This window comes from Thermobia domestica, chromosome 18 (assembly GCF_964235325.1).
Source record: "Thermobia domestica chromosome 18, izTheDome1.hap1.1, whole genome shotgun sequence".
NCBI classification, from domain to species: Eukaryota; Metazoa; Arthropoda; class Insecta; order Zygentoma; family Lepismatidae; genus Thermobia; species Thermobia domestica.
Window position 1 is genome coordinate 61461090 of NC_137471.1, and position 15253 is coordinate 61476342.

Genomic DNA, 15253 nt, shown 5'->3' on the forward strand with positions numbered 1-15253 from the left:
AGATCGACAGAAACATTAATATACAGATACAACTAAAAACTTACTCTCTGTATAGATATAGCTTTTATATTTCTGTTACTTAATTTTCTAAAAGAAACGTTTTGAATTTAAGATTAATTTCCCAGTGAAAAAGCGCAATAGAAAATGCCTCAGCGCCTGTGAATGTTTAATGGATATCATAGTGCGCGTGAGGCTTTTAGAGGTTTTTCCGTTTCGTCCCATATTCTCTTTGCTATATAGTTCTATGTTATTCCCATGATTAATCACTCGTCCCATCTACGATGCAGATCAGAACCATTGAATGTTAAACTAGAACAGCGTTTTTCAACGGCTGTGTCGCGAATACATGTCAAGTGTGTCGCGAGATTTTCAAGATTTCGTCCGCTTTGCAAACATCGAGAGAAACAAATATCTCACTAGGCTTAATTTTGATGACTTCTTATATATCTGATGGTAATATTTCTTTCTCATATTCCTGCTTATAAGAGACATGAGTGTCTTTCATGTCAATATGTTTCTATTCAAGAGTCTTACGCAATTTGCATGTGAGATTTGTATTTCATAGTCGCTCCGTTATTTTAAAAAAGTGTATTGTTTATAGTTTTATGTGTTTGCCTTTTTGCATCTAGGAAAAAAATCACATGCTGATGTATCGGGAGATTTGGAGCGTACTTTGGTGTGCCCCAAAGTAAAAAAAATGTTGTGGAACACTGAAATAGAACACATTCCTTTCAATTTATTTCAAATCAGATTAAAATTGAACAATATGAGATTGATTTTAATACTTTAAGTTATACACACAAGATGGCAAAGAGAAAAGTCAATTTCATAAATTACAAACATTTACAATTTTTAAGGAAATATTAACAGACATTTCTTTAAGTATTCAAGAACATATTTTTTTCCTTGAAGCATAGTTCAAAAGTAGACGCAAAATGTGACGTTAAGCGTTACCATCTTTAATTTCCTTAAGTATTCGCACTATTTAAGTATGGATAATTATACATATTTATTTGAAATTATCATTAGTATACGAGAGAAATGAAAATCCCATAATCAGTAACCTTTGTACTGGTATCCCGTGAGCAATTTAACGGTAGAGTATTGTGGATGGTATCATTTTGTTCCTTGTAAGATAAGGACACAGGAAATCAGTGTTGCCAAAAGTTGGACACAAAAAGTCGTTAAATGAGATATAAAATGACTCCAATTTTGGATGAAAAGTCGCTAAAAAAAAGTATTAGTGAAATCCGTTGTCTGTATACATTAATTTAAAGTTTCAGATGTAATTTATATGATTTATGTTTTCAACAAGGTTCCCATATATATATATATAGTGTATGTCTATTACAGTTCTGCGATCAGTTTTAAGTCATAGCCCTACATACACTACAGAAACATAAGTAAAATCGTAATCGCAAGAATCACATGTAGTTAACATTAATATTGCACTTAGATACAATAACTATATTTTCCTTTTTAGTACAATATAAATTTTCACTTAGCGATCAATTTCATTTTAATGAGATAAAAATAAGTTCAAAATATATAGCAATAAGTAGTTTTTACTTACCAGTCAGTCGTCATCTAAAAATTCAAGCATCACAGTTTCTGTGTCAGCACTAGCACTGCAGCCTGCTTCCCCTTGGATAGTTGCACTTTTAGCGTAACAACTGGCTGTACCAATAACACTCAAAACAGATTTAGGCAGTTCGTATGAGAAGCAATTGGTACCTAGACGTCTTAGACCACTCCTAACAGTAAGGATGGCATTTAATGTACGAATATGCATTCTGTTACGCAGCTTGGATTTTACAATGTGCACTTGGCTAAACAGCCTCTCTACTTCAGCGTTTGAATATGGAAGAATGAGAACTTTTATTGCAAGGCACCACAATTCGTAAAATGGATTTTCACCTGTTGAATCACGATAATTTCCAACTTCAACCCAAAATTCGATTGTATTTGTAGTGTTACTCCACTTGACGAAGTTAATATTTCGCCACTGATTAACTATAGCATCAATTACCGCTGCCTCATATGACAAAAGTTCAGCAAGTTCCACAATCGAAGGCCTGACAGCTTTAAGGCATTCACATACAGAAAGCATTGACATTTTTTGTAGTATTTCTAGATTATAAGGTAAACGGTTCTTTAGTTCTTTAGATAATTTTACAACGAAGGAAATACAACGGCGTCGCAAGTTATTCTCACAGTTGATATTCAGATTTGATCTGCTCAACATATTTTCAAATTCGTATCCTAAATAAGTTTTTATGTCAAGATGTGAATCAATATCGTTTGTTAAAGGATTTATTTTAGCTGTTGGAATCATCACTCTTCTACACACTGAAACTACGAGATTGATCAGATCGTTTAACAGTTTTGTTGGATCACAATTTTCGCTTTCCAAAGCCTTTGTCACTTTTTGAACTTTACTAACAATTGATTTCAAAAATTGAATATATAACCTATTTGTAACATCAGAATACATGTTATAGAGCACTTCTGCCGTGTAACAATTCTCTTTTGATCTTGCAATTTCAAAATGGAGCTTTAATTCATCCCATTGAGCGAGAATTCTGGTCACTGCGGGTTCGATTGAAAGCCATCGAGTATCACATACCCTCGTAATTTTCAATGGCTCCTCTCCATCGTTGATTGTATTATATAAGTTCTTATATTGCAACTGACGTTTGGATGAATGTTGAAAGCAATTATACGTTTCGCGGATTAGGAATTCAATGTTTCTTGGAACAGTTTCTTCACTTGCATGTGAAACTGCAAGCTGCAACGAATGACACGTGCATCGTACCATGATTAAATGTGGGATGTTAAGTTCTTTTTTTAGTAGTTCATAAACCCCTTTATTTACACCTGTATTTACTGATGCGTTGTCAACCCCTAACCCTGTCAGGTTCTCAGGTTTCAGATTTATACTCTTTAACAAACTCTTTATTGCGGACACAATAGCAACAGCAGTACCGGATTCAATTTCAAGTAGCCCTAAATGGGTAGAAATTATTTTTTGTGACGTCATATTAAAATATCGTACACAAACACCGAGCATCTTTGTTACGGATATGTCTGTACACTCATCAATAATCAAACTGTAACACTTATCACCAATATCTTTATGCAAGACATCACAGAAATGAGGAGAAAGAACATTTTTTATAATTTCTGTACACTTTGTACGATGCATTCGTAGTTCTGAAGCAGCTTTGCTATCAGGAAAATGTTTCTGACACAACTGAGATAAATGGTCGGAAGACAACAATGAACAATGTTCCGCAACAAACATAGCTATACTGGCTTCTGCTGCCAGGCCCGTGCTGGGATACTAACGAGGGCGGTGGACAAGTCTACCAAAAGGGCGCCCATACAAACGTGAATACGTATTATATATATATATATATATATATATATATATATATATATATATATATATATATATATATATATATATATATATATATATATACAGGGTAACCGCGTGACTATGTTACAAAATTTAAGGGAACGTGCATGCCAATTACAAGGACCGCCTCTTCCAATCCATCTGTCACGAAACGTTTGATTCAAATACTCTCGAGCACTAGCTGAAAAGTGGGCTGGGGCGCCATCATGTTGAAACCACATCCGTTGACGAACACCGAGAGGGACATCCTCTAATAACTCTGGAAGTATGTCTCGCAGGAATCTCGTATACACTGATGCAGTTAATCGTGGTGGTAGTAAATATGGACCTATTATCTGATCACTGATAATACCCGCCCACATATTTATGGCGAATCGGTCTTGGTGGCCCCTTTCCACAATTGCATAAGGATTTTCGTCTGCCCATACATGACTATTGTGACTATTAAATATCCCGTCTTTCGTAAAACAAGCTTCGTCGGTGAAAAGCAGGTAGGAAGCAAACTGTGGATCAATTACAGAGCGTTGGAGAAACCACTCTCAAAACCGAACGCGAGGTTGAAAGTCAGTTGGACGTAAGGCCTGAACCCTCTGCGGGTGATAGGGGTGTAACTGTTGCTCGTGTACTACTTTCCAAACAGTATCTTGTGCTACTCCCCTTTCACGTGCTACTTTCCGGGTACTTACTGTTGGGTCTTGGGTGAAACGGTCAAGCACTTGTTCTTCAAAGTTCGCAGTACTTGTGGTTCTTCGTCTTCCTTGGTCGTAGTATTGAGGTTGTAAATTCCCCGTGTCTCGTAAGCGTTGAAAAAGTCTGGGGCTGGATGTCTTCTTTCTGGATACTTCAGTCGATATAACCTATTAGCTTGTCGACTGTTGCCATTTGCTTGACCGTATACAAATATCATGTGCGCAAGTTCTGCTATCGAATACTCCATTTGATCTCACATTCGAACAAGCAAAGCACAAACTGCACTAAGGAACTCGTACGCTACGAACAAAACCACATGAAGAATGACCTTCCACCTTCCACAACACCTTCTAGTAGGGTTGTCTTATACTTTCCTTACCTTCAATTGTTTTCTACGAACAAATGCTTGTGATCGAACCTGCAAACTGTGGTGTACTTCAGGTGATAGCACCGTCTGTGAAAACAAAATATCTTCTAAACGATAACAATACGACATGTTAAGCATTCTAGACAAAATCTCGGAACTAGTCCTGCAAAACATCGGAAGCAGCGACTAAAACAAACGTCCTGATAAATTGTTTTTCCTTGTTCTTTTTCAATGTTCGGGTAACGCACATTACGGCTAATGATAAGAAACGGATACTTTATTGTTGTTCTCTGGCAGTGGTCAAATTAACATGGGATGGCGGAAAAATCTCCCTCTCGTAAAAAGTATCCTCGGCTCGTATCATCAAATGAAATAAAGTTTCTGCCTGGAAGAAAGCACCCATATCCCCCGGTTTTTCCCCTTAGTTTTACTTGCTTTCAATGACAAAACTACATGAAAGAAAACAATGATAGTGTGATGTTTGTACAACATTTTAGTACGTTTCATGATTATTCCCTTTATTAAACGCGTCTATACGTACAATGAACAGGACAGTGTACTATCATGTATTTAACATTTGTACTAAATTATTCACATTTTCCTTTCATATTTTCCCCACTCTTATTTAGTGCGCGTTATGCAACCATACATGGCACGTATAAAACTGTTCGCCATTTTGTGCTTGTGCGAGATATCGACTTAGTACAGACGCATTATTGCTAGCAGTTGGGACAGCTATTCATCCGTATCCTTTTCGACCCATCTTTCTTGACAGATTATCCGGGAATCCCTACGCTCCTTTGGGGAATCCCTTGTGCACGAATTGCACGATCTCGACCTAAGCATTTTTGAATACAGCAGCTTCGGTGTCTTTGACGTGACCATGCCGCATTAGCTCTATCATTCACCATAGTCGAGCTATAGAGCTTTGAATGTCAGTTTCCCACGCTTTCGGCACCTTGTAGCTCCGAAATTATGTACGTTGGACAAAAGTTTATTTGAACTTTTTTTCTTGTTTCCGTGTCAGGAATCATCCCTTAAATTTTGTAACATAGTCACGCGGTCACCCTGAATATATATATATATATATATATATATATATATATATATATATATATATATATATATATATATATATATATATATATATATATATATATATATATCTGGTGTATCAAATTAATGTAGTAAATCGGGAGGTGATTCCTGTCCCCGATATAAAACAAAAAGTATAGAGCAACCTGGATGTAGAAATACTTCGAATGAACAAAAATCAATATTTCAACAATCTAAAATAGTACATCGTTCAAGTAAGAAGAATACTTAACATTTGGAAGAAAGAGAAATACTCATGTGTTATTGATCTATTTCGTCTCGGTACAAAATAAACTCTCGGAAGAATAATTTAAATGAAAGGAAGTATTTAACGTCCTATATCTTCTAGGCTAATGGTATAGGATGATAAATAAACGGCTTTCTGTCCAAGTTACGAGTGTGTGAAAATGGAAAAATAACTTTTATCCAGATTACCTTTATGTTGACTGTGCATAAGACAGTCAGGAGATCATGTATAATGGACGACAGTATAAGGGATTCTTCACATGACAACAGTGATTCCCACAAATTATGTGAATACAATTTGGGCGAATGTAAGCTGTATTAACAGATTTCCTCCTTGAAATACGTAATTTCGTGGAAGATAATAATTCCCAGCACAGAAGCAATGAAACTCGACGAAACACAAGCTGTTGCGCGTGTTGCACAAAGATACAAAGAAATAAAGTTTCAAACTACCGATTTATTCTGTTTCGTACAAAATAAGATAACTGTGAAATACTCAGAGGTGCCTTGTATAGTATTTGTGCAATGCAGTATGTGTATACGAGACAGCTGTGAAGAACAACAGTTCACAGTCTGATATTGTCGACCGTTGACCGCATTGCAAAGATGACATCGGCGAAGAGAATTTTTCCATGATCTGAAATTTCGGTGATGACTGCCGCAGCTGTAACTCGCAACCAGTTCTTCGGTTGTTGTGACTGGTGTTGCATACAAAGGGCGTTTCATAACACCCCTAAAAAATCAAGGGGCGTGAGCTAGGATGAGCAGGTGGTCATAACACATGCCCTTCTATCCCAATCCAACGATCTGGAAATGTTTCATGTAGGTAGGTCTGCATATTGCTGTCAAAATGTGCAGGAGCAATGTCATGCTGGGATCACATCTGCTGTCTTATGTTCCAAGGAACATGTTCTAACAATTTTGGGAGAACATTAGTAAAAATAAATGGTGCGTGCTCCCTCACAGGTAATAAATAAGGCCCGACTAGAAAATTATCAACCATACCGCACCGCACGCTCACACTAAATCTCTGCTGCTGATCGTTCACTGGAGTTGCGTGTGGACTTTACGCACCACACATGACTACTGCTAGTCTTCCCAGTACACTGTCTTCAAATTCGACTTTCCACATGGTGTGATTTCCTCCGATTTCAGATAGGGGAACTTGAAGAGATCCTATCTCTCCAAGGCGATTATGGAGGCGTGGAAAAATACTCTCCCATGGGAAGGTTACTCTCTTTCGGGATCGATGGTCACGATATAAACCCGATGGTCAGATTTTCGCTCATAGTTTGGATGTAATTCCAACGATGATGCTTCTAGAAAATTTCTGCAGCACTGACAAAATCAAAATGTAAATGGGCTACACGAGGACGCTATTTTAGTATATTCACAATAGCAATGTGGTTTTTCGTAGCTCAGGGGAAAGAGCACTTTGCAAACTCCAAGGGAGTGAAAAAGCCACTCGAAAGTATTCCTGTAAGAAGATTCACCTAATCGATAAATCAAGTATACTGTCCCAGCGCATTTCTTTGTATAGTTATGCAACATGTTCAACATCTCGTGTTTCTTCCATTTTTGTTAGTTCTTTGCACAGAAATATTATATTTCACGGAATTACGTATTTCGATGAGAAACCCTTTAACGCAGCTTACTTTTCCCTAATATGTATTTACGCAGTATTTGGGAATCCCTGTGTCATGTGAAGAATCCCGTGTACACTCGTTCATCACATATGATCTTTGCATTTTTGAATACTACATGTTATGTTTCTTTACATGCCGCCTGACTGTCCTATGAACAGTCGTTTTAAACCTAATCTGGATTAGGGTTGCCATATTACCCGATTTTAGCGGGTACCACGCGATTTTCAAGTCTTATATCGTCCCCCACTTAATTATCTCTTAATCAGGAAAAACACCCGCTTTTTGAATTGGAAAAATCTAAGACGACTTTGTTGATAAAGTATTTTTATATTCAACGTAAACCGCTACATTTCTCTGTCAATCTCAATCGCGATTGAGTTAAATTTGGACTCGCACTCAGGTTCAGGCTGTGAGCTATTTGCCCAGTGTGCATGCGCAGAGCCTTTACTAATAAGAAATTTGCTCTAATGCACAATGTTTTACCTTTCTTATGGTTAAAATTCAGTGATTATTTTATGTTTCTTAGAGAGAAAACCGTAAGAACAATATCTGCCATATATTGCTTTTTTTCTTTGGAAAATTTGTCTTACAGATATCCTTACAATTACAGATATATTACTGTAGTACTTACTTAATACTTACTTCACAATTCGAGACTCACATCTGTTGAACTTAATAAAACATTAATGGCAAAAACTAAATTTGCTTTACTTTAGTTTCGTTAGGAAAGTACATTGGAAGTATCACTTAACAAAGAAATCGTTACAACAACAAAACAAAACAAAACAAAAAAGGTCCGAAGGATCCTAGATCAGTATTTGTAATACACAAGTTCACATCAGTATCCTACTTACGGTTTAGAATCCCCCGCTTTTCTAATTTTAAAATATAGCAACCCTAATCTGGATAAAAGTTTTTTTTTTTTTTTATTTTCTCACACTCGTAACTTCTACAGGAAGCCGTTCATTTATCACACGTTACCATTAGCCTAGAAGGTATAAAACGTTAAAGCTTTCGTTTCATTTAAATTCTTCTTCCGAGAGTTTATTCTGTACCGAAACAAAATAGATCAATAACAAATTCTCAGTGTTCTTCATATTTGAACGATGTACTATTATTTTTGAAATCTTGTACTTGACTGTTGTTCACTTTCCGCATTCAACGTTTGATAAATACTCAAAGGAATACTCCAGTTTCTTTGGGAATCAACCTCGCGCTGCCATTGCACTATATTTTATTGTTCACTAATGGAATCTACGACTAAAAATAATGGACGTTTTCTTTTGCCTGACTTCAATCCGACGTTTTGTTCTTGAGTTATGGCTTGTTTTACATTTTTCCGACAAATTTTCGGATGATCAAGGCGCCGAAAGGAGACATTTTTACAGCCAGGTTGTTTCATACTTTTTGTCTTATCTCAGCGTCAGAAATAACCTCCCTAACCTCCCTGCACCTTGTGTATAAATGGGTGCCATTCTATGTATTAAAACCACCATATTTCTTTGTTAACATAAATGGCTAAACTGTAAACGTCTTTACTAGAGAAACATTTTAAGTTCTATAGCTATATTTTAGAAATACAATAAGCACTAATTATTCGAACACTGCCCTAAAATACATAAGAACAATCAAAATGTAAATAAACGTATAAAAGCACTTGAATTGCTTAAACTGCGCTATATTGATTACGCTTAGCTTCTGAAAGTTTTTTGGCAATAAATGAGTAGCAGCACGAAAAACACTATATTATCTTACCAAATAGGCCTACATGTTAATTGCTTTACTGGCCTTATACATCTTTTTTAAAAGTGATTGTACTTTTCATTTATTCTCTGCTAATAGCAACTGCCTAAATGTATAATACAAAATTGTTATACAGAAGAAGAATATTTATAATATGATATTTCGCAGGCCGCCATTTAAAAGGGCGCACTGTACCTTCACAGGTTCTTTACCAATAGCTACTATATGAATTTACTACACAGAACTGGTGTACAGAAGAACATCTATAGTGTGTTTCGCAGGGCGTTCTATACACAGGGCGCACTGTACCTTTCACGGATTCTTTATAAGGAGGAACAGTATGTATTTATTATACAGAACTGTGCTATAAAGAAGAATAAATAAAACAGTTTATCTTTGACCTAGTTTCGCAAGGGTGACTTGCGTAAAGGGCGTACTGTATCCTTCACGGGTTGTTTCCCAACAGTAACAAACTGTACCATGCAGAAGAATAAATATAACCCTTTATCTTTGATGTGGTTTTGCAAGGGCGCCTTATGTAAAGAGAGAACTGTACTTATCACGGGTTCTTTACCCATAATAGCTGTAAGAATTTATTGTAAAAAAAAAAAAAAAACTTGTACCTTTATTTATAATGTGATTTTTCGGAGGGCGCACCGGGACATGTCCCGGTGTCCCGGTGGGCCAGCACGGGCCTGTCTGCTGCACTTGAATGGCGCCTTGGTTCTTCAACTTTAAAATCCAATTTCAGTTGCCGACTGCTGCAAAAAGGATCTGCACATTTTTTATGCTTTTGTGTAGCGGCATTCTTTCTTAAGTCTGTTAACTTTGCGTACACCTCACACTTGCAAAATAAACAATATGCTCTAGTCACGTCTTTGTCAACAGAACGCAACCAATCCTTAAATTCAGGGATTGTTTCCCATTGTTTCCGGTATTTCTGTTCATATTTTGGAGCCATGATAGTTCCGAAATAGTTAAAAATACAATACTTACGTTACACGATTTTGGAAATGTGCACAATAATTAAAAGGTCGCACAGGTCAAGTACGAATACAACAAACACACCCACTTCGCTTATATTCACTCTTCAACTAATCTCGTTGCTATCGGTAATGCTGCATTACTTGTGCCTCTTAACGAAAGCTCTGCAAACTAAAGGACATGAACGTTGGAATTGTTCTCCGTTAGAGGGCAAGGGTAATAGAAAACAATGCGGAGGCGTGCTAGACTGCACTCTGAAACTCGACACCGCTTGTGGTGATTTAAACAAACAAAAAGGAAGGAAAAAACATATACAATTTGATGTGAACTAACAGTGCTTGACTACAGATGAACAGATTGTTTGTTGCGCAAAAGTCGCTAGATTTGTAACTAAGTCGCTAAATCATCATTTAAAAAACACCAAAAAAGTCGCCAATCGGAAAAATGATTTTTTGTCGCTATCTTGGTGGTCAAATCCCCTAGATTTAGCGACTTTTCCTCCAAATTGGCAACACTGCAGGAAATTGATGGTAGACATGCCAGATCCGCGACTGGAAGGGGGTGGGGAAACTTATGGGTCATCCCCACTTAACTCATAAATTCGATCCTAATCATTCGATTTTAATTTTCTCTTGTTTTCTTTAAAAGAAAATAGAAAGGTCTATGTACGTTCTACACATTTTATTAGCACCTCTTACGTAAATGTAGCCGTTTTGCTTAAAATTAAAAAATTTTTTTTTTTTCCTAAGAAACAATCTTTCATTTGACAAAATAATCATTTTTGTATTATTTATTTATGCCAAATTGCTAAATTTATAAACGAAGTATGCAATACGAATAAATTTTTATTTTCAAAATCTTTGTTAAATAAAACGTAAGAAAAAGAACAGTATACAAAATACAGCATGAGTCATAAGTCTCCATACAAATGATGATAATACTACACTACAGTTATAAAATATGTTCCACATGTTTCCTTTGCATGTCGAGACAAAATGACAGACGCTCCAACCAATTCCGAGGAACATTTGTCAATGTTGCACTTGTTAGGGGTATACTTGTTTGCAAGCTGCACTGATTCTTTGTTTAAGATGATCCAAATCCCGAATTTTCCCCTGGTACACAATCGATTTCAGGTGGTCCCTCAAATAAAAATCCCTTTTTCGGACTCTTGACCATCGCTTCCAGCACCATCGTTGACGTAACTTCATTTGTTGCCGTCTTCGGTCTTCCACATCGAGATTCGTCGGCCACAGAACCTGTCCTCTTGAATTTCTGAATGAGTTTGACCACTGTGTTATGGGTTATCTGCGTTCTGTGTGTTTCATTGAACGCACGTGCTACATGACGCTTTCACTTTGGTTCAACTACCTGGAAAATAAAAAATAAACATTAGTCATCTTGTATGGATATTTATGACTCACCCTGTATAATATTTCACTCAAGAGAAGCAATTAATTTTTTTAAATTATCATTACACCTATTTCTACAATTTATTATATTATGTGATTCATATTAATATTAATTCTGAAGATGTTCATAAGTATTTTTTAGAAATATGTTTTAATTATCATGGAATAAGTACTCCAGTCATGTGTTTTCTTGTTATATTCGTTTACTGAAAAATAAAGGATACTCTTCTTCTGGTGTGAATCCACACACACACATAATCAGAATCGGAAGGTGTCACTCTTACTTCAATTTTCAAAACATTAATTCTTCTTACTATTTTAACATACACTACACTACTACACTCTGACACCACATTCAGAACGCACTAAGAAAAACAAGAAATATTTAAAAGGGGGACAAAGGAAACACACAAACACTCTCTAATTTCCGTTCCTTCATGTGACGGGGATTTTATGCTGTTCAACCGATCGGCAGCAGGTCGAAAGACGAACGGACTTTTTTACGAAAAGATAGAATAACAAGTCACTCAACAACGGAAATTCCTTAATCGAGTTATGACAGTGCTCAGGTCCTTCTTGTTTCACGAGAGATTAATTCCTTGGCATTATTCTAGTATCCTGGTATCCTAGTATCCTTGAATCATGATTCAAGTTCATCGCTGAGAGAAGCTCTTTAGGTCCACAAGAAATATCACACATTATTGGCTCGTATTGCCCCTTCCCATTAACAGTCCAACTCCAGTCAGTCACTGTAGGTAGTTTAGGATTCGCAATATGTGCTTTACGTCATATTAGGGCTTGAAAATGTGCTCTTTTTATGGCCGAACGCAGAGTATCTTGTGTTGGAGACATGCATGATCCATCGACTTGATTTGTAGTGAAAATCCACCACCGCAATTCTTTCAGGGGTGTTATTCTCGGGATTTTTTTTATATACAGAGCGTATAAATGCTCCCAGAACTCGGAACATTTTTTCATTAAAAGTACTCTTTCCCAGTGGTGACAAATCGTCAAGTACTGTCTCATCAGCTTCCATAAATGTATTATAGAAACTTGTTTTCGTTTTACCCTAAAATGATCTGGAGATATCAGTCCCTGAGAGAGAATCTAATCTAATCAAAGCATCAGCTCGTTTGTGACCTAACGCTTGATATATCATATGAAAAGAAATATCACATGTTTTAGCTCCTGAAACAACAAGTTAGGTATCCTGTGGAAGTTGAGGGTAGAAATTCATCGCTAGTATACTAGGACATCAGTATCAGAAGAAAATATCCTTAGAGTTGTGCTACATTCAATACTCTACCATTAAATTGCACACGTAATGAAAAAAGTGACCATTAGAAAACTGACTATATGCAATATTTCTTATGGAGATGGAAGAAATCTGTTAAAGATTTCTGAACTTCCAACTGAATTAATGAAAAATGGTTGTACTTATTGAATGAATTCTGTTTTATATATATATATATATATATAGATTGTAATCAATCCATAATAACTAATGAGTTTCTTCTTATTCGAATTATTCACAGTCTGTGTTCCTACAAGATGGTACCTCATATGAATTTGACGGTCATTTAAGAGATTATAACATTAGTAATAACTTATATTATAATTCATAACTAAAGGTCATATTGAATGTTAAAAAAATCTGGAAAATAAAATAAGAAAATGGCACATAACATTCCTTTGGAAACAAAAAATAAAAAATCCGTCTGTACCCATCACGGGCGTCATTTATAGATGATCCAGGGGTGTATACTGTTGGCGGTTAATACATTCCTCTAAGTGCTTAGACATAACCCCTGAAATTTACCATTCTTTCCGCCAAAATACTAGTATAAAATATGCTCCCCCTAAAAAAAGAGAAAAAAATAACACCTACGTTGATTTACATGTCAAATACGTAAGTGGTTGCTTTCCTTGGCAGCCTGTGCCCACTTGATTTCAAACAGAAATAATTCATATTTGCTTAGGCCTCGCACCACAGTATTCTCTTTTAAGCCAAAAGGAAATGCATTATTTTCTGTGGCAATTATTTAAAAATATAATTCGTGCTAAGGTCGCCTTTACAGTTATAGCGTTCTTGAAAGTACTATTGCGACTTGCGACTTTGCGACTGCGAGTTAGAGTAATACAGCACGAGAACCACCAATCGTATTCTTATAGTAAGTTTTATATAAAATTTCATTTTAAGAGAAACTCAAAACCCATTAAACTATGTAGAAATAAAACTACACAATACATTTAAAAATTCTATTACACAAATGTCAAATTTGCATTTAGGAAACAGACCATATTATTGTTACATACCCACTTGCTTTATAACATAGAAGAACGTCTAGTTTCTTTCTATGTCAAATACCAAGATTAAAGGTAACTATACGTGTCAATAAAATATTTTATAAACAGAGATTATTCTTTTTAAATTACAAGCTACTATTTTAGTATTTTGGTATGCTGTTTCTTCCATTGAATATCTAGTGTCCGCAAAATGTTGTTTTTAAACATTTTGTATATTGTGATCCATCCATGAAATCACAGTTCCTAAAAGATATATCTATATCATTTACTGCCTTCTCTTAATTTCTTTATATTAGTTATTCTAGTCGTGGCAAGTTTGAGAATTGCTCTGACTCAAACACTTAACCCTTTTATAGTCATGGTATAAAATCTACATATATAAAATTGAAAATCACTATGTTTGTGACTCTAAATCTCCTGAACCGCCCAACCGATCTCGATCAAATTTTCAACATATATGAGGTTCAGGCCTGGGATCGTTTTTATGATTGAAATTTGACGGAGCAACGTAGGGGAGGAGAAGAAGGAGGAGATATATAAGGTAATTGCATAAATTAAAAGACAAATTCTGACCAAAGCATATATTAACTAATAAATAATAGCGTTACAGTTTCGGCAAATTAACTTTACCTTCATCAGACACATTATGAAATACAATTTCTAAGATTACAGCTTATATACTTCTTAAAATGAGAGGAGGTCATTCCATGAACCAATCATATTCGTCCTTTCCTTTAACAATTTTTAATTAACACATATGCAACTTTTAATGATCAACTTTCACTTAAGAGCTAAACTTTTAATTGGCACACCTGTTTATGAATAACTTTCACTTTTTGAAAAACATAAACTTTTAATTGTCTATCCGCTGTTCAATACACCTGTTTTTACCTCTTCTTCCTTCTCTGTTTTATCCAATATCTTTCTCCATACATCATGTATATTTAGTCCGCTATTCCAATTCGTAAGTTTCTCGCTTCCTTCCTTTCTTATCCATTCTGCCTCTTTCCTCCTCTTTCTTATAATGCTTCTTTTCTCCTTTTCCAACCCCTCTTCGCCTTCCCAGTCTATTTCATGTCCTGTCTCCTTTACATGTTTATATATAGCGTTACTATCTCTCTTCGATCTAACGTCGTCCCTGTGCTGTTTAATCCCTTCTTGTAACCTCTTTCCTGTTTCTCCTATATAACTCATATCACATTCTTTGCATTTAATTCTATATACAACCCCTTCATCACTTATTTGAATCTCTGTTACCTTCCTTTTCCTCGTTCGCAATGCATCTAACATTCTTCTACTACCTTTTCTGTACGCTCTTACTCCTCCTTTTCTCAGTAAGTTT

The 15253-nt window shown here is 35.8% G+C and overlaps 1 protein-coding gene across 1 annotated transcript; it reads right to left on the reverse strand.

Moving 5' to 3' along the window:
* Positions 1–1576: 1576 nt before the first annotated feature.
* Positions 1577–3304, reverse strand: LOC145675109 (E3 SUMO-protein ligase KIAA1586-like). Its single transcript, XM_081745479.1, has one exon. The coding sequence runs from the start codon at positions 3302–3304 to the stop codon at positions 1577–1579; it is 1728 nt and encodes a 575-aa protein (XP_081601605.1).
* Positions 3305–15253: the final 11949 nt, after the last annotated feature.

What these genes read in the sequence shown, in the direction of transcription:
- LOC145675109 (XM_081745479.1), bottom strand. Translation starts at nt 3,304, where the DNA reads ATGTTTGTTGCGGAACATTGTTCATTGTTGTCTTCCGACCATTTATCT.